We start from the raw sequence: 21315 nt of genomic DNA, 5'->3' as shown, positions 1-21315 counted from the left end.
CATTTATTCATTGAGTAGCTACTACATTCAAGTAACTGGATTAATTTTAAGTATACACACATGAATAAGTGGCTTCTCTCTGAACACTCTGAAAAACAATAAAAGACACATACATGCAACACATATGGTATATGCATGTGTACACTTTCTATATGTGCCCCTAAGTCACCTTAATTCTTTTTAAATATGCTTATAGGATTGAAATATTCTAATTTCCTTTCCTTGTGTTTCTTCTATCAATAATTTCTGTTATCCTTGTCTGCTGGATTTGCTTTAGCATTACTGATCAGTTCAGTAGAGTATTTCCAACAAACAACTTATTCATGGAAAAGCCAAGACTACTTGAAATTTCAAGTGACGCAAAACCTCCTGTTTTCATTTTCATTAATGGAGTACATGCTATGAAGTATCAGTATCTGTTGTTTACTGCAATCACTAGTAATAGTTAATTCCCCAACATCCTTCTGGCGGACAAATATTCATTTATGGTTACCACACCAAGAAGGAAACAGTGACTAATGTGACTCAGCACAATGAAAGACCAGAGATTTGAAACAGAGGCCTTGGTACATAGCAATGTTGTACTGAGATGACATGGAGAACACAGCCAACTTCCATAAATGGCAGACTGACAATTCCTTATCTATGGATGTTAAGTCCATGCTATAGTGTTTTTTGACTGTGTATATAAGGACAACTTACTCTTACTCAAAGGAAGTTCATAGGTGCAAGTATCTAATATATTCAAAGTGAAAAAAAAGTCAAACATTATCTAGGCAACCAAATTACTGTTGTTTTTAAACATTTAAAGTGTATTGTTGAAAATTCTGTCTTGATGTTACTAAAAGGGCAAACTCCTGAAATTTATCTAAAGGAAAATTTTTATTTTCCTGAGAGGGATTTCTGCATTCTTTGGGATTCTAGAGCAAGAAAAGATGTTGGCTGAAATTTATTTACCTCAAGTGGGTTTTAAATATGGTGTTGATGGGAGAATATTGGAAAATGCTACTAGGGAATATGTCAGAGCAACTAAAGGTAAGGAATTTAATCAGCATGAATTAATGCAAAGCTCAGAGGTATATTGGTTTAGAGCCTAAAATGAACATGCTTTGATAATGTAAACTTAAGATTCATATTTTCATAATGTGATAGACATTTATGTAATAAATTTATTACTAGTTAATAAAGATACACTTTGCAGACCATTTCCGAGTTTTAAAAATATTTCTCATTTATAATCTCCTCTTTCTTGAAACTCGCTTTTCTCTGCCTCTGTTGAGGCAACAAGTTGCCTCTGCCTGGGAAAGGTGAGGGTACAAAGCCTAACAGAAAATGACATATAAAATATAAATAACATCAGTTCTGAGATGCTGACGCCAGATCGTGGACTCTTCTTTTTTCTTTATGCAGTGTTTCCAGGGAACTGCCGGTATTTGTGGAATTAATTCTCTAAGGTGTTAATTATGTGTCAATGATCCTATAGTTCTTTCTCATGAAGTGTTTTGTAATTTTGCTAAGTCATAAATGTGAGTGACATGGACTAGATGGGTCTTACATGCAATTGTCAAGCTAGGGCATAAATATTACTGAACATCAACCATCCACTGCCCAAAGTGGTTTTGTTTCTGTCTACTTAACTGTTGGTAGCCATACCTGCCGCACCCAAAAATGGCGCCCAGCTTGAGAAAAAGTTGTAGGCAAAACAAAGACTACTTCTGGATAATCCCGCCACTTCCTGGCCGCATATCACATGCTAATTAGACCTTCACCTGCTAACCAATTGGCGTATCGTAACAGCTATGCTAATGAAGCATCACAGGCAGCGTGCAATCAGCTTGGAGCATGAGAACTATATAGCTGGCCCAGTCTTTCCCTTTGGGTCCTTCCCCTGATGATTGTATCACAAAAGAGCTGAAGATTAAAGCTTTCTGCAGAAGAATCCTGCTGTTGTTGTGTGCTGTTCTTGCCGGCGAGGACGGGGCGCGCGACAAGTGGTGCCGAAACCCGGGAACCAGAACATCACCGGCACAGGGAGGACCCTTCAGACATCTGGAGAGGATTCAGAACTGCAGGACAGAACAAAGCCCAGAGAGGTAAGTTCCGAGAGACGCGCTTTTAAGGGTGGTGGCTGATGGTTCTCTGTAGATAAAGAGACACCATGGGGAATGCACCATCATTAGTTTCAGCCTTACAGGCAGTTCTCAAGGAAAGGAATTTGAAAGTTTCCACCAAAGTTTTAGGCTCCTTTGTAAAAGAAGTAGACCGAGTTGCCCCTTGGTTTATCTGTTCAGGGTCCCTCTCCATCCCGAGCTGGGACAAGTTAGGGAAAGATCTCGATCGAGAAGAAGAAGAGGGACAATTGAGAGGAGGCACTAGACTGCTATGGAAACTGATTAGAGCTTGCCTACAAGATGAGAAATGTGAAAAGGTGATAAAAGCAGGTCAGAGAGCCTTGTCAGATATCCAAGAAAGTATGTCAGAAACGGAACGGGAGACAGAGCTAGCTCGCGGCCGAAAGAGGACCGCTAAAACAAAAGTTAAAAAACCCCAGAGTGAGGGAGAGAGCCCGTCTAGGGCAAAAGTGACAGAGCCCCGAGAAGCAGGTGACGACCGTCTCGGAGAAAATAGCAAATATCCATGGAGAGAATTGAGGGAGCTCGAAATTTCCAATAAGGACTCAGGAGATGAATTAATCTACTCAGAAGAGGAGGAAGAGACAGGAGCCGCAAAGTGCGGAAGTAAGGGAACCAGCAAGGCTGACGGGCAAACCAAAGAGAAAGTAAAACCAAGGCGCTCCTCATCGCCCTCAGCCCCGCCGCCTTATGCGAGCGGCGCACATTCCTTCTGTGCTCCGGAAGATTTAAGGGCAATTAGGCAGATGTTCCCCGTCATCGAGGATAACGCTGGGGTACGTGCCCATCAACCCCTTACTCATAAAGAGGTCAAAGACCTTGCAGAGGCCGTTCGAGCCTATGGAGTCAGTGCCAATTATACCCTGGCACAAATTGAGAGGCTGGCAGAATCAGCAATGACGCCCTCAGACTGGCAGTATGTAGCAAAAGCTTGTCTTTCTAGCATGGGACAATATATAGAGTGGAAGGCATTGTGGCATGATATCAGCATGACCCAAGCACGTACGAACGCTGCCTCGGGAGAACCCGCGTGTCATTGGTCATATGATATGCTGACAGGTCAAGGACAGTGGGTAGCCAACCAGACTGCTTTCCCTGTGCAACTGTATACACAAATAAACGCATGTGCCTCTAAGGCATGGAAAGCCCTCACTAATAAAGGAGAGGTTTCAGGCAGTTTGACAAAAATTATTCAAGGGCTAAGCGAGCCATTTTCAGACTTTGTTGCTCGCATGATGGAAGCTGCAGGCCGAGTATTTGGGGATCAAGAACAAGCCATGCCCCTTATACAACAATTGGTGTTTGAGCAATGCACCCGAGAGTGCAGACAGGCTATTACCCCCTGGAAACACAAGGGATTGACTGCTTGGCTAAAAGCTTGTCGAGAAATAGGAGGGCCCCTCACAAACGCAGGCCTAGCCGCCGCTATTCTGCAGAGTCCTAGACAAGCTAAAAATCTTAATAGGAATGTTAAGTGTTTTCAATGTGGGCAACTAGGTCACATGAAGAGAGACTGTAGAGGCCCAGCCCCCGAGCCGGTGACCCAGAGAACCCCTGGAGTATGCCCGAAATGTAAGAAAGGCAGGCATTGGGCTAAAGAATGCCGATCAGTGAAAGATATAGAAGGCAAACCTTTAGAGTCGCCAAAAAACTCCCAGAGGGGCCCCCGCCGCCAGGGCCCGCAAATATATGGGGCAGCCAGCACACCAGTGTCCTTCAGGAGCAGCACGACCCCCCAAGGAGAGCTACTCCAGGTTCAGCAGGATTGGACATCCGTGCCACCACCAGAATAGTGCTGACCCCGCAGATGGGAGTTCAACCCATTCCATCAGACTTTAAAGGCCCCTTACCACCAGATACAGTTGGGTTGCTCTTGGGGCGCTCTTCTGCTGCCTTAAAAGGCCTTGTAGTCCACCCCAGAGTCATTGATCAGGATTATGAAGGACAAGTGAAGATCATGTGCTCAGCCCCCAGAGGAATTTATCCTATATCCCCAGGAGATCGTATTGCCCAACTTTTAGTTTTGCCTAGTCTCCATGCCAATTATCCAGCTACCACCACGGAGAGAGGAGAAAAGGGCTTTGGTTCCTCTAATTATAACTCAGCCTTTATAGTATTAGATTTAGCAGACAGACCAAAATTGACCCTTAAAATAGAGGGAAAAAGTTTTGAAGGAATCCTAGACACTGGAGCAGATAAAAGTATTATCTCTGCAACCTGGTGGCCCTCCAAATGGCCTATAACACAGTCCTCACACTCTTTACAAGGTTTAGGATATGAGTCTAGTCCTACCATTAGTGCCAAACCATTGAGATGGCAGGCGCCTGAAGGGCAAAAAGGTACAGTTACCCCTTATGTGCTCCCACTGCCAGTCAATTTGTGGGGGAGAGATGTTATGCAGGGCCTAGGCCTTAAACTTATTAATGAATACTCCACCCCTGCCCAAGGCATGATGATGGATATGGGATATATTCCTGGTAAAGGACTAGGGAAACACCAACAGGGACGCACAGAGCCTATCTTTCCCAAAGTAAAAAATGACCGTCATGGCCTGGGTTTTTCGTAGGGGCCATTGAAGACGCCATGCCCATACCTTGGCTTACAGAGGAGGCCATATGGGTTCCTCAGTGGCCCCTATCCTCTGAGAAATTAGAAGCAGCTCACCATTTAGTACAAGAACAGCTCCAATTAGGACATTTAGAACCCTCTGTATCTCCATGGAATACGCCCATATTTATAATCAGAAAAAGGTCAGGATCATGGAGATTGCTTCATGACTTGAGAGCAGTAAATGCTCAAATGAGGCTATTTGGACCTGTCCAGCGAGGACTGCCACTTCTCTCTGCTCTACCCAAAGAATGGAAAGTAATCATAATAGACATCAAAGATTGTTTCTTCTCCATACACCTAAACACCAAAGATAAAGGTTTGCTTTTACCCTACCAGCTATCAATCATGAGCAACCAGATGCCAGATTTCAGTGGAAAGTCCTCCCTCAAGGGATGGCAAATAGCCCCACCATATGTCAACTGTATGTTCAGCAAGCGCTAGCACCAATTCGCGAAAACTACCCCAAATTGAAAATCATTCACTATATGGATGATATCCTTCTCTGCTCCCCACAATCAGCAGAGGTAGAAGAGGCCTATGTAAAGCTCACTAAATCCCTAGAGACTTGGGGACTGAATATAGCCAGTGAGAAAGTCCAAAAATCTAGTGTTAGCAAATTCCTAGGAGCCACCATTTATACAGATGTAATTTGCCCCCAAAAGCTTGAGATAAGACATGATCAGCTGCGAACTTTGAATGATTTCCAGAAACTCCTAGGAGACATTAATTGGTTGCGGCCATTTTTAAAGATACCTACCACTGACTTGAAACCACTGTTTAAAATCCTAGAAGGAGACTCACAACTGACATCTCCGCGCTCCCTTACACCTGAGGCAGTGCAGGCTATCCATAAGGTAGAACAGGCCTTAATGACAGCACAATTGAATAGGATACAATTAAATGAACCCTTTGAATTATGCATCCTTCCTACTCCGGGACTGCCAACTGCAGTCTTGTGGCAACGAGGGCCACTGCTCTGGATCCATCCCCAAGCCTCTCAGGCTAGAACGATAGAATACTACCCAGCTGCCATAGCCAATCTCGCTCTGAGGGGAGTAAAAAACTCATTTACATATTTTGGGAAAGCTCCAGCAACAATCATAACCCCTTACAATATGGAACAGATACAAACATTATGTGCTATGAATGATGATTGGGCCATACTGGCTTATAGCTTCTCAGGAACCTTTGATAATCATTTCCCAAAACATCCCCTCATCAATTTTGCTAGAAATCATCCCCTGGTGTTCCCTCGAGTCACTAGCTTAACCCCGTTGCCACATGGAAAGACAGTCTACACAGATGGGTCCAAGACAGGTACAGGTGCCTATGTCCATGATGGCGAAGTTGTAACAAAGAACTATACACCCAATACTCCACAGATAGTAGAATGCCATATAGTTTTGGAAGTACTACAAACCTTTCATGGGCCTTTAAATATTGTGTCAGACTCTAGTTATGTTGTTAATTCAGTTAATTCCCTAGAAGTAGCAGGACTGATCAAAGCATCTAGTTCAGTAGCTACCCTGTTCAAACAAATACAATCACAATTACTCCTTAGGCGCTCTCCTTTATATATGACCCACATTAGAGCACATTCAGGCCTTCCCGGGCCTATGACCCAAGGCAACCACTTAGCAGATCTTGCAACTAGAAGCATAGCTTTCCCTCTGCTAGACCCTGTCGCCACAGCTTCAAAATTCCACTCACAATTCCATGTCACTGCTGAAACATTGCGCAAGCGGTTTAGCATAACCAGAGCCGAAGCTAGGAACATTGTTCTTAGCTGCCAACACTGCTGCAGTTTTCTTCCCACACCTCATGTTGGGATCAATCCTAGAGGTATTAAGCCTTTACAGGTTTGGCAAATGGACGTAACACATATTTCTTCCTTTGGGAAGCTGAAATATGTACATGTATCTGTAGATACTTGCTCGGGAGTCATATTTGCCTCCCCATTGTCTGGAGAGAAAGTTTCCCATGTCATTCACCACTGTCTTGAGGCTTGGAGCGCATGGGGGTTACCCCAAATCCTCAAAACGGACAATGGTCCCGCCTATACTTCTGCCAAATTTGCTCAATTTTGTCATCACATGGGAATTAAACATATCACTGGTCTTCCTTACAACCCACAGGGTCAAGGGATTGTGGAGCGCGCGAACCGCACTCTCAAATCCTATCTAATTAAACAAAAAGGGGGAATTGAGGATATACCCCCCACACCTAAAAATGCTATAGCCCTAGCACTTTTCACTTTAAATTTTTTAAATTTGGATGCTAGAGGTCATACAGCGGCAGACCGCCATAATCAGTGGCCAAAAGACCCACAAGAACTAGTGAAATGGAAGGATGTGTTATCTAACCAATGGAAAGGCCTGGATCCAGTTATACTGAGATCCAGGGGAGCTGTATGTGTTTTCCCCCAAGGTGAAGAAAACCCCTTCTGGATCCCAGAGCGCCTGACAAGGAAGGTCCTGGACAAAGGAGATGACCTCTCTGTGCCTACTGATCCTGCTCCTGTCATTGGAGACCCCGACTCAGGGAGTATTGAGATGGGGAATATTGTCTGCTTTCCCTAAGCCCATCCCTGTCCGCCACAATGCAGCAGTTTTTCCACGTTTTTTCACTACCAACTCTAGCATTAACCTGCCCTATTTAGCCCTAGACACGGTGACAGTGCCTTTGGGAGAAAACCGGACCTTTGTTACCAAAGGGACGTTATGTTTCACCACTAATACGAATTGTACAAACTGCATCTCCTTAAAGCAGAGAGTATACGGCTGGTATGATCCTAAAATATCCCCCTATTCTACTTTTGAAGTCATTTGGCTCAATGGTACCTTTGCCCGGCCTCACCCTCTTAATACAACCCACTGCTATGGAACCTCTAGCTCTAACAGACCTAAGCCTCTGCATTGCCGTAGACCATATCAGCCTAGGTATGCACCCCAGTGCCGGGGAGACTATGAGGGAGACACATGGCCTTGGACTGATTGTCAATCCCATATAGCTACATGGGTAGATGAAGATCAGCATTTCTCCCTCTCACCAGATATGTCTAGAGAGACCCTATGGAAAACCCAAGAAGAATCTGATATTTCCCAAGACGTGTCACTTAATCCATTCCATAAATGGATGTTATGTGGGACTAATGGATCATGTTCTGACATTTCCTCCCTTAGCCTTATTCTAGGAGGAAATAGAAGTTCAGGATATGTTTCACTCCAATTCAAAATTCTCAACCAGACTAGGACATCTAGTACCCCAGGATGCAGATGTACAAGCTGCACCGGCGCTCAAAATCTCAGCGCTAGCCTAGTGCAGTGTTTCGATAGTAGCCTTCCATATCGCATGTATTGCTTGTATCAAATCATCAATAACACCGCCCCTAAGACAGTCCCGCCTACCCCTGTCTGTCTCTATCCCCCGTTCCTGTTTATTCTGTCCAATTATAGCTTTGATCTGTGTTCCAATTCCACCTGCTTTTTATCACAATGTTGGGATGCACGAAAGTATACCAGTGCCTTAGTAGCTCGCATTCCTCGCTGGGTCCCCGTCCCAGTTGATGCTCCTAACTCCATGACCCTGTTCCGTGAAAAACGCGACTTTGGCATCACTGCCGCCATAGTAACCATCATGTCTGTGGCTGCGGTGGCCGCCACTGCAGCCGCAATAGCTTTGGACACCTCTATTAAAACAGCTACTGAACTCAATAACCTCGCAGAATCAGTGTCTTCTGCCCTTGACCGTCAGTCTACACTTGATGGCAAACTGAAGGGAGGAATAATGGTCCTCAATCAGCAAGTAGATCTAGTAGAAGAACAGATCGATGTGCTGTGGCAATTAGCCCAACTAGGTTGTGAGCAAAAATTTCGTGCTCTCTGCATTACCAGTGTTCAATATGAAAACTTTACGCGAGCAGCTAATCTGTCAAGAGACCTGTCCCGTTATCTTTCAGGAAACTGGTTCCAAGACTTTGATGGGACTTTGGAGGAGCTGCGGCGAGAGATAATCCACATCAACTCCACCAGGATAGACATCTCCGTGGCAACAGGACTATCCTCCTGGTTCCACAGAGCTCTCTCCCACGTTAAAGAGTGGGCGGGCATGGCTGGGATGGGTGTGGTCATGCTTGGAGGTCTCATGCTCCTGCTCTGGTTGTTGTGCAGACTCAGAACCCAACAACGTCGAGACAAAGTGGTAATTGCTCAAGCCTTGCTGGCAGTAGAAATGGGCGCCTCTCCCCAAGTATGGCTCAACATACTCAAGAAAGAAGCGCAACTTTAGGTTAAGGTAGCCCTTGCACCCTGAGCCCTTGTGGCATTGCACCAGGTTAGGGTACCTGTTCGCTTACCCGAAGCTTCTCATACGAAATTCGGTGCAAGAGGGTCATTGCACAGGCCCAGACCCTTTGTACCGGGCGGTCCCAACGTCAGCTAGAGGGTGCGAGGCACTGCACTGCAAGAGGTCATGGGCCCCTCTGTGAGACATGCCTGATTGCATAAGGGTCAGTGTCCGCATACCCTTCTCCACTAATAGGACATCAAATGTTTCTGGAGATCAGGCCTCTATCTCCACCTCAGCTGACAAGTTCCGCCCTGAGTTTCAACAAAACAAAAAAGGGGGAGATGTTGGTAGCCATACCTGCCGCACCCAAAAATGGCGCCCAGCTTGAGAAAAAGTTGTAGGCAAAACAAAGACTACTTCTGGATAATCCCGCCACTTCCTGGCCGCATATCACATGCTAATTAGACCTTCACCTGCTAACCAATTGGCGTATCGTAACAGCTATGCTAATGAAGCATCACAGGCAGCGCGCAATCAGCTTGGAGCATGAGAACTATATAGCTGGCCCAGTCTTTCCCTTTGGGTCCTTCCCCTGATGATTGTATCACAAAAGAGCTGAAGATTAAAGCTTTCTGCAGAAGAATCCTGCTGTTGTTGTGTGCTGTTCTTGCCGGCGAGGACGGGGCGCGCGACACTTAACCATCAAGCAAAATGGTGAGTGCATGGACTCTTCTTTCTATCTAAGAATTGCATTTGTAAACTGCCTGATCATCTGCTGGACTGTTCTTATTCTCACAGGATCCATGTGTGCTCCACAGCCAAGTGTGCTCTTTAATTCCCTTCAGTTTTGGACCTGTTGAGTAATTCCCACAGCACACAATCTAAGTGTTGTCTGATCTAACTGGCTTTGGGTCTATATGAAACATTCCCTCAGAAAAGTTCCCAGATCATTCAGTTGATTCACTACATATTTACTGGGTATATATGTGCCAGGCACTAGTTATTCATAATGACTAAAATGGTCCCTATTCACTGTCAGTTTTTAATAATGAAGTCTGAACTGTCTACACAGATCACAGGGGCAAATCTGGGGCAGATTCCCTAGCCCCACCCTAGACATTCTGAATCAGAATCTCAGAGGACAGGGGATTCTGCACTTGAAGATGTTCCTTAAAATGTGCTTTAAGAGTTCATAGTCTTTTTAAACACTTGGCAGTAGTGGGGAAGCTGGAAGGGAAAGGAGACTTGAAGGGTGTGGCCAAATAGGAAAACAAGCACACTATAGTGCAGTAAGTGCTCTAATAGAGGTAAAACCTGCAAAGTGCTAAGCATAGATAGGAGAAATTAAGCCCAACAATATATTGCCAGAAGAGAGCATTACCAGCAGCATATTTCTTGAGGTATCTGGAATTATTACTCCTTAGAATGTTAAGAAACTCAAGTTACTTCTACTTGGAGTATACCTAAATTTAATAGAAAAAAATGTTTACTTTTTTAAAAAGTGAATTCCCAAGTAATTAAAGATGATCTTGAAAATCATGTGCAGAGATCATCTGAGTTAATAGCATTAATATTTGTGTGAATTTATTCTAAGGTATAATTAGCATATATGCACAGGCTTGGTTGTAAAGCTGTCCCTTGCAGCAAATGAATTGTGTCCAAGGGCTCATTTTCATTAAGTACAAGAAGCAGTTATCTGTGGGACAACTTACCTGTTCCCACTGTCAAGACATTCTGGTCATAGTTCCCATTTTTGCTCTCCAGGCTCTGCAAAGCCAATACTCTATAGAAAATACTTTTTTCAGTGACACGAAGAGAAGTAAGGAATTTAATTCATCAGTACCTGTAGCCTGCCACATTTGGCAGGATGATGTGCATAGCATAAGCTTTCATCTCGATGTCCAAACTCAGTATGGTGATTGTGGCAGATAGGATATTGTAAGCATACACTAAAGAGAGATGTTTCTGACAACCATCTGCCTTTCATCTCTGATTCCTTAACTAGGCAGATAGCTCCTAGTCATTGGTTTTTTTTTCCCATGCGGTATAAAACATACATTCTTTTTTTTTGTATCATTAATGTATAATTGCTTGAACAACATTATGGTTACTAGACTCCCCCTATTATCAAGTCCCCCCAACATATCCCATTACAGTCACGGTCCATCAGTGCAGTAAGATGCTATAGAATCATTACTTGTCTTCTCTGTATATACTGCCTTTCCCTTGTCCCCCACCACTACATTATGTGTGCTAATCGTAATGCCTCTTTTTCCCCCTTATCCCTCCCTTCCCACCCACCCTCCCCAGTCCCTTACCCCTTGGTAACTGTTAGTCCATTCTTGGGTTCTGTGAGTCTGCTGCTGTTTTGTTCCTTCAGTTTTTGCTTTGTTGTTATACTCCACAGATAAGTGAAATCATTTGATACTTGTCTTTCTCTGCCTGGCTTATTTCACTGAGCATAATACCCTCTAGCTCTATCCATGTTATTGCAAATGGTAGGATTTGTTTTCTTCTTGTGGCTGAATAATATTCCATTGTGTATATGTACCACATCTTCTTTATCCATTCATCTACTGATGGACACTTAGGTTGCTTCCATTTCTTGGCTATTGTAAATAGTGCTGTGATAAACATAGGGGTGCATCTGTCTTTTTCAAACTGGGCTGCTGCATTCTTAGGGTAAATTCCTAGAAGTGGAATTCTTGGGTCAAATGGTATTTCTACTTTGAGTTTTTTGAGGAACCTCCATACTGCTTTCCACAATGGTTGAACTAATTCACATTCCCACCAGCAGTGTAGGAGGCTTCACCTTTCTCCCCATCCTCGCCAACTTTTGTTGTTTGTCTTTTGGATGTTGGCCATCCTAACTGGTGTGAGGTGATATCTCACTGTGGTTTTAATTTGTATTTCTCTGATGATTAGTGATGTGGAGCATCTTCATGTGCCTGTTGGTCATCTGAATGGAGAAGTGTCTGTTCAGCTCCTGTGCCCATTTTTTAATTGGCTCATTTGCTTTTTGTTTGTTGAGGTGTGTGAGCAATCTATATAATTTGGATGTCAACCCCTTTTCGGATATGTCATTTATGAATATATTCTCCTGTACTGTAGGATGACTTTTTGTTCTACTAACAGTGTTCTTTGCTGTACAGAAGCTGTTCACCTTGATATAGTCCCACTTGTTCATTTTTTCTTTTGTTTCTCTTGCCGGGGGGTGATATGTTCATGAAGAAGTTGCTCATGTTTATCTCCAAGAGATTTTTGCCTATATTTTTTTCTAAGAGTTTCATGGTTTCATGACTTACATTCAGGTCTTTGATCCATTTTGAGTTTACTTTTGTGTATGGGGTTAGACAGTGATCCAGTTTCATCCTATTACATGTAGCTGTACAGTTTTGCAAACACCAGCTGTTGAAGTGGCTGTCATTTCCCCATTGTATATCCATGGCTCCTTTATCATATATTAATTGACCGTACATGATTGGGTTTATATCTGGGCTCTCTAGTCTGTTCCATTGTTTTATGGGTCTGTTCTTGTGGCAGTACCAAATTGTCTTGATTACTGTGGCTTTGTAGTAGAGCTTGAAGTCAGGTAGCATAATTCCTCCTGCTTTATTCTTCCTTCTCAGGATTGCTTTGGCTATTTGGGGTCTTTTGTGGTTCCATATGAATTTTAGAACTGTTTGTTCTAGTTCATTGAAGAATGCTGTAGGTATTTTGATAGGCATTACATTGAATCTGTAGATTACTTTAGGCAGGATGGCCATTTTGACAATATTAATTCTTCCTAGCCAAGAGGATGGGATGAATTTCCATTTATTAGTGTCCTCTTTAATTTCTCTTAAGAGTGTCTTGAAGTTTTCAGGGTATAGGTCTTTCACTTCCTTGGTTAGGTTTATTCCTAGGTATTTTATTCTTTATGATGTAATTGTGAATGGAATTGTTTTCCTGATTTCTCTTTCTGCTAGTTCATCATTAGTGTATAGGAATGCAACAGATTTCTGTGTATTAATTTTGTACCCTGCAACTTTGCTGAATTCAGATATTAGATCTAGTAGTTTTGGAGTGGATTCTTTAGGGTTTTTTATGTACAATATCATGTCATCTACAAAAGGGACAGTTTGACTTTTTCCTTGCCAATTTGGATGCCCTGTATTTCTTTGTGTTGTCTGATTGCCATGGCTAGCACCTCCAGAACTATGTTGAATAAAAGTAGGGAGAGTGGGCATCCTTGTCTTGTTCCCAATCTTAAAGGAAAAGCTTTTAGCTTCTCACTGTTAAGTGTTATGTTGGCTGTGGGTTTGTCATATATGGCCTTTATTATATTGAGGTACTTGCCCTCTATACCCATTTTGTTGAGAGTTTTTATCATGAATGGATATTGAATTTTGTCAAATGCTTTTTCAGCAGCTATGGAGATGATCATGTAGTTTTTGTCCTTTTTTTTGATGTAGTGGGTGATGTTGATGGATTTTCATATGTTGTACCATCCTTGCATCCCTGGGATGAATCCCACTTGATCATGATGGATGATCTTTTTGATGTATTTTTGAATTTGGTTTGCTAATATTTTGTTGAGTATTTTTGCATCTATGTTCATCAGGGATATTGGTCTGTAATTTTCTTTTTTTGTGGTGTCTTTGCCTGGTTTTGGTATTAGAGTGATATTGGCCTCATAGAATGAGTTTGGGAGTATTCCCTCCTCTTCTACTTTTTGGAAAAGTTTAAGGAGGATGGGTATTAGGTCTTCAGTAAATGTTTGATAAAGTGCAGCAGGGAAACCATCTGGTCCAGGAGTTTGGTTCTTAGTTTTTTGATTACCAATTCAATTTCTTTACTGGTAATTGGTCTATTTAGATTTTCTGTTTCTTCCTGGGTCAGCTTTGGAAGGTTGTATTTTTCTTGAAAGTTGTCCATTTCTTCTAAATTATACAGTTTGTTACCATATAATTTTTCATAGTATTATCTCATAATTCTTTGTAATTCTGTAGTGTCTGTAGTGATTTTCCCTTTCTCATTCCTGATTCTTTTTATGTGTGTAAACTCTCTTTTTTTCTTGGTAAGTCTGGCTAGAGGTTTATCTATTTTGTTTATTTTCTCGAAGAACCAGCTCCTGTTTTCATTGATTCTTTCTATTGTTTTATCCTTCTCAATTTTATTTATTTCTGCTTTAATCTTTATTTTGCCCCTCCTTCTACTGATTCTGGGCCTCATTTGTTCTTCCTTTCCTAGTTTCATTAATTATGAGTTAAGACTGTTCATTTGGGATTGTTTTTCTTTCCTGACATCAGCCTGTATTGCAATATATTTCCCTCTTAGCAGTCCTTCACTGCATCCCACAGATTTTGTGCTGTTGAATTATTGTTGTCGTTTGTCTCCATATCTTGCTTGATCTCTGTTTTTATTTGGTCATTGATCCATTGATTATTTAGGAGCATGTTGTTAAGCCTCCATGTGTTTGTGGGCTTTTTCATTTTCTTTGAGTAATTTTTTTCTAGTTTCATACCTTTGTGATCTGAGAAGCTGGTTGGTACAATTTCAATCTTTTTGAATTTACTGGGGTTCTTTTTGTGGTCTAGTATATGATCTATTCTTGAAAATGTTCCATGTGCACTTGAGAAGAATGTGTATCCTGTTGCTTTTGGATGGAGTGTTCTGTAGATCTCCGTTAGGTCCATCTGTTTTAATAAGTTGTTCAGTGCCTCTGTGTCCTTACTTATTTTCTGTGTGGTTGATCTGTCCTTTGGCGTGAGTGGTGTGTTGAAGTCTCCTAAAACGAATGCATTGCATTCTATTTCCCCCTTTAATTCTGTTAGTATTTGTTTCACACATGTAGGTGATCCTGTGTTGGGTGCATAGATATTTATAATAGTTATATCCTCTTGTTGGACTGACACTTTTATCATTATGTAATGTCCTTCTTTGTCTGTTGTTACTTTCTTTGTTTTGAAGTCTATTTTGTCTGATACAAGTACTGCAACACCTGCTTTTTTCTCCCTATTCATTGCATGAAATATCTTTTTCTATCCCTTTACTTTCAGTCTGTGTATGTCTTTGGGTTTGAAGTGAGTTTCCTGTAGGCAGCATATAGATGGGTCTTGTTTTTTTATTCATTCTATTACTCTGTGTCTTTTGATTGGTGCATTCAGATCATTTACATTTAGGGTGATTATCGATATGTGTGTACTTATTGCCATTGCAGGCTTTAGATTTGTGGTTACCAAAGGTTCAAGGGTAATTCCCTTACTCTCTTACAGTCCAATTTAACTCACTTCATATGCTATTACAAACACAACCTAAAGGTTCTTTTTTAATTTTCCTCCTTTTTCTTCCTCCTCCATTCTTTGTATGTTATGAATCATATTCTATATTCTTTGTCTATCCCTTGGGTGACATCTATTTAGCTTTAGGAATCCCTCCAAAATGCACTGTAGTGGTGGTTTGTAGAAGGTAAATTCTCTCAGCTTTTGCTTATCTGAAAATTGTTTAATCCCTCCTTCAAATTTAAATGATAACCTTGACAGGTAGAGTATTCTTGGTTTAAGGCCCTTCTGCTTCATTGCATTAAATGTATCATGCCACTTCCTTCTGGCCTGTAAGGATTCTGTTGAGAATCTGATGATAGCCTGATGGGTTTTGCTTTGTTTGTGATCTTTCTTCTCTCTCTGGCTGCTTTTTAAAGTCTGTCTTTATACTTGACCTTTGCCATTTTAATGATTATGTCTTGATGTTGTCTTCCTTGGGTCCCTTGTGTTGGGAGATCTGTGCACCTCCATGGCCTGAGAGACTATCTCCTTCCCCTGACTGGGGAAGTTTTTCATCAGTTACCTCCTCAATGACACTTTCTATCCCTTTTACTTTCTCTCGTTTTCTTCTGCTACCCCTATAAAGCGAATGTTGTTCCATTTGGATTGGTCACACAGCTCTCTCAATATTCTTTCATTCTTAGAGATTCTTTTTTCTCTCTGTGCCTCAGCTTCTTTATATTCCTCTTCTCTAATTTCTGTTCCATTTACTATCTCTTCTATTACATCTAATCTGCTTTTAAATCCCTCCATTGTATGTTTCATTTCAGGTATGGAATATCTCAATGATTGAATTTCTGACTTAAATTCATTCCTGAGTTCTTGAATATTTTTCTGTACCTCCATAAGCATGTTTATAATTTTTATTTTGAACTCTCTTTCAGGAAGATTGGTGAGTTCAGTTTCATTTGGCCCTTTTCTGGAGTTTGTGAGATTTTGGTCTGAACCATGTTCTTTTGATGGTTCATATTTCTGTGTGGTGCCCACTAGTGCCCAGAAGCTCCAGTCTCTGGAGCTGCTAGCCCCTAGAGTGATGTTGGTGGTTGTAGGGGAGCGGAGCTTGTGCCTGGGGGAGAAAAGATCTGTTTCCTGATTCCCGTCTGCAGTGCCTGTCTCCAGTGTCAGAGCCAGTAGGCCAAGCACACAGGTGTAAGCCTCTTTGCTTTGTGTCTCTAGCTATTGTAGGTGGGGCCTCCCTGTGGCTGGCCTGATGCCAGCACAGTGACTGTCAGTTTGCAAACCAGTGCTGGCAGGCTAGGAGGAAGGTGCAGCTGGCTGCATGTCACAGTGGGGGGCTTCAGAGTTGAGTAGGGAGCCAGGGGGACAGAGCGCCTGAAGCTCCTCAAAGTTTCCGACCAGCTGGGCCATGCGCGCCCAGTCAATCTGTTCCGCCCTCCCTCCCCTGCACAAGAAGCTCCGTGCAGACCCCGCCCCTTCAGCAGCCCCCTAGCTGCTAGAAAGCCTCTCAGACTGCCTGCCTTTCCTCTGCTACAGAGTGACCAGATGTGGATCCTGTCCTCCATAAACGGCAGGAATCTCAGTTTCTCAAGCACTCCACCTGTCTGAGCTCCCCAGCATCCAGAGCAACACACAATATAGGTTTCTGCTCCCAAAGCAGATCTCCAGTGCTAGGTGTTCAACAGTCCCAAGCTTCCACCCCCTCCCCACTCCTCCTGCCAGTGAGCTGGGATCGGGGAAGGGCCTGGGTCCCGCCAGATTAAGGCTTTGGTAGTTACCCTGTTTCATGAGGTCTGCTCTGTTCGTGAGGTCTGTATGCAGTCTGATTCATACTTCTTTCTTGTTGCTGTTTTAAGGTTAGTTGTATTAATTAACTATATTTTTGTACTACTTTTGGTTTTGGGGGGAGTTCTCTGTCTCACCTCTCATGCTTCCATCTTGAATCCTCATCAGTCCATTGGTTTTTAACTGGCCTGTACATGAGAATCTTTTAAGCCACTATAAAAGTAAATCAGTTTACACAAGACCAGTCAGAATCTTTCAAGATAGGCTTGTGCATTGAACAGGAGGAAGTTCCACCTCCGAGACCTAATAGACAACTGAACTAATGACATCACAACTCATTCCTGATTGGCTGAAAGTACAACAATTCATTGCATAGGGTGTAACCAATCAGATCTGAGGTCTATCTAAGTAAGTGTACTTTTGAATGGCAGAAACTTACAAGGGTCTTGAAACTTACAGGGGCCCTAAACTCTGTCTGCCTGTGTCCCACCATCACCTACCTCAATTCCAGGCTGATGGAACAATATATCCAAAGGCTCTGAGGTAGGGGCAAGCTTGGCATGTTAGAAGAAAATCACAGAAGCCAGTTTAATTGCAGTGGTATAAACAAAAGGGAGTTCTGCCAAAGAGGTCAAAGGGGTGGCCAGAGGCCAGATTTCAAATCTTTTAGGCTCATAGTAAGGATTTTGGATTCCATCTTGATACAGAAATCTATATAATTTACATTTTAAAAGGATAACTCTGGCTGCTGTGCGTAGAAGAGCCTTGCAGGGATGGCAAGACAGAAGGCAGGAAGATCAGTTGATAGTTTAGGCAAGAGATTATGGTGGTGTGGACCAATCTGGTCACCATGGCAGTGGTGAAATATAGTTAGATTCTGGATGCATGCTGAGGGTAGAACTGAGAGAATTTGCTGTAGAATTAGATATGGGATATGAGGGAAACTGAAGAGTCCAGAATGATGCCTCGATCTTTAGCTTGAGCAATTAGAAGAATATCGTCATTCTTTGAGATGAAGATTGTGGGAAACCAGTTTTTGGTAACAGGGAGAAACAAGAGTCTAGTTTTGGATATATTAAGATTAAGATAGGTTAGACATCCAAGTGGAGGTGGTTTGTAGACAGCTGAATATGAAGACTAGAGTTTATAGGAGAAGTTGGAGCTGCTTGTTACCGTATCTTAAAATATCCCCATTTCTAAACCTACATTGTGAACACATTGGTTCCTCCATTTAACATGAAGGTTAATTGGGAGGGCTTAGATGTGTGTCTTTTAAAAAGATTGGTAGGCTGTATTCCACATATGCAGAGGAAGGAGATTGATTTTCACAAAGCCTGGAAGTGAGGTGTTGCCCATTGGTGTGTCTACTCATTTTATATTTCTCCAGCAGAGGCAAACTGTAATCCCTGTAAGCCTAAACTAATTTACAGCTCCCATTACCAAACCTTGTCAATGAAGGCCTCACTTGAAATGACTGAATAAGAAGTTATTTTGAGGCTATAGTGAAACAATTGACATTTGTATGTTCTGTAGATTAGAGAAAGGAAAATAGCCAACTCCAATTCAAGCATAGTAAAACATGAAAACAAAATATTGGTACAGGCCCATACAAGTATCCCATGTAAGCCTTAATTTGGTTTTAAAACAAAAATCTATAGTATCAATTAGTCCCCCTTATTGACTTCTTGCCTACAAACTTTAAAGCAGCAGCTGTCTTTTATTTTCAAATGCAAAACAGATGGAATTTATCAGGGAAACATATATTAAGCAAAGGAAAATATTTGCAACATTATTTGCTGTATGATTTTGACTTCATCACCTGCTTGACACTCTGGCTTTTATTGTTCACTTTCTGAAGAGTCAGCTAAATTGGAAATCCAGACTCTGAATGGTTTTTTCTCAATTATCAGTGTGTTTACATTGAAACCAAGGTAAGTTCTTGGTTTCAGAGTTTTGCAAAGTTGCCAAATGTTCCCCTGGTTAAAAATAATGCCCTGCTGACATGATGTGACCATAAGAAAAATGGAAGCTGAATTTTTTTTCTTTTTTAATCGGACTTCAAAGTTAAAAGCCAGGAAATTTAGCTGCATCCACAAAACCCTAGGGCCAGTTTTGTTGGTGGACACAACCGGGCTAATTGCATAGATAAGTGACCCAGAAAAGGACTTGTTGATTGACAATCATTTTTATTCATTCCTCTATTTTATTGAATGCCTGCTAAAAGTAGTTACTGGGCATGCAATGATGAGCAAAAGAAACATGAACCTGCCTTCATTTGGAAGAAGACAGATTTTACTCAATTACTCAAATCAACATAAACGTTAATAAGTGCTTTGAAGAAGAGGTTGCCATGACTGAGACCTACCTAGGGTGGAGGAGACAAGAGAAGTCTTTCCCTGAAGAAACATTTAGCTGAGCTCTAACAATTAAATAAGCACTAACTAGTTTAGAGGGAGATGGGTGGAAGCTGTTAACAGTAGTCTGAAGATGGGAAGTACAAGTGCAAAGCCATAACTGTGCAGGTGTGGCATGCCAAAGAGAGCCAGTGAGTCTGGCAAATAGAAAGTGAGAAAAATGGCTGGAAATGATTTAGAGATGTAGGCCTTCAAGCCTATTTAAGGATTCTTAAGAAAAATAGGCAGTCATTGAGGTACTTTAATTAGGAAAATGACATGACCAGACTTTTATTAAGTCAACTTTGGGGTAGGGGAACTTTCACTTCCAGTAATAGATTAGGCAATTTGGACTAAATACTCTTACCAAGAAAACTCAAAAAATTTGAGCAAACTATTTTAAAAAATCACTCTGAGAGCTAATTGAAAAATTAAGGTAAGAATGAAACCCAGAGAAGTGAACAGCACATTTAAAGCTGCTTTCTCAAATTGGTGGCTGAGAAGCTGAACAGAACTTTTGACAGACTAACAGGGATAGGAGTATAAAAACTGAAAGTTCAAGGAAGGTCAAGGGGAGTGATGCCAGTCTTTGGGTTGGGACCCAAAAACCTACATTGGAAGTAAGAGTAAACCAGAAATAGACCAGCCCTCCCAGCTTCAAATCCTCACAGGTCCTCTAATTAAGGACTAAATTGATCTAGGATTGCTAGTGGTCTTAACTTCTATAACAAGTTCTAGATCAAATGGAGAAAGATATTCTAGGCTTCAAACTGTTTTTGTAATTATCCAAATGCAATATGTGGCACTCAAAAATAAGCAGGTAAGCATTCACAAACTGATAGAACATGTCAAAGGACACAGAAGCCAGATTAAAGGTTCTGCTATTGATCAAAATAGAGCAATTTTAAAGACAAAAATCATGATAGCAATTCATTATAACATATTGAATGAAAAGGAATCCATGTGTTAATAAAAATACTAAAAAGGGGAGGATACAAGAGAGGAGGAAAAGCTCTTACTTACAGAAATATGTCAGCTATTAAATATAAACAGATTGATAGAATTAGAAAATCTTTTTGTAATCACCAAAACAACTGAAAGGAAAATATTGTAATTGGATATTAACTGGGTGAAAGGTTGGAAAATAGATATTCATATAGTCTCCAAGTATCTCCTTATATATTACTCATTAATAAAAGTAATCTGACAATAGAGAGTTCTGACATATACCACCTTAACAAAATGATCAAACTTAAAATGACCAATGACAAACATTATATACCTTCTGATATGATGAACAGAGGAGGACAAACCATCATTTATGTAGTATTATTGTCCATATGTATATATATTTTTAATTCAGCTGCATCTGCCAAACTCCAATTACAGGTAAGGCATGTATAGAATAAGACCTTAAGATATCATAACTGTGTCTTTCCTGAACTCAAGTTTATAAACTAATTGATGAGACAAGCCATCCACAAAAATTACAAGAGTTATTTTGTTTGCCAAGAACAAAGCAACAAACTATTTCAAAAAAAGACTTATTCAAATGCCTAATTGGTTATCCAAGACTCTAGCACTCGCCTGTACAAACTATTATCAATAGAAACAGTTATCACTGAAAGCAATGCTTTGATGAAGACAGTTTGATTTGGAAACCTTTTAATTTTGTTGAGCTATATGTTGATTTATTTCAACAAAAAGTCAGAGACTCTGTTATGCCCTGAGAACTTGATGGGCACTGGGCACATGTCTTCACAAAACTTTGCTAAAAGACAAATCCTCCCCCGAGAGATGTTTCTTATTAAACTGTTTGTAGTCATTTCAATTTTAGTGTGTTTC

General features: G+C 41.5%; 1 protein-coding gene and 1 long non-coding RNA gene across 4 annotated transcripts in view; both read left to right on the top strand.

Moving 5' to 3' along the window:
* LOC118921962 (uncharacterized) overlaps positions 1-21315 on the top strand; it is a 47150-nt gene that overhangs the window by 3646 nt on the left and 22189 nt on the right. The gene's annotated exons all lie outside the window — the stretch shown is intronic.
* On the top strand, positions 6360-9625 carry LOC130683210 (uncharacterized). Its single transcript, XM_057499444.1, has one exon. It carries the CDS (start codon positions 7230-7232, stop codon positions 9027-9029), a length of 1800 nt encoding a protein of 599 aa, XP_057355427.1. The 5' UTR covers positions 6360-7229; the 3' UTR covers positions 9030-9625.

Source organism: Manis pentadactyla, chromosome 1, assembly GCF_030020395.1.
Source record: "Manis pentadactyla isolate mManPen7 chromosome 1, mManPen7.hap1, whole genome shotgun sequence".
Lineage (NCBI taxonomy): Eukaryota > Metazoa > Chordata > Mammalia > Pholidota > Manidae > Manis > Manis pentadactyla.
This window is presented reverse-complemented; position numbering and strand designations above follow the sequence as displayed.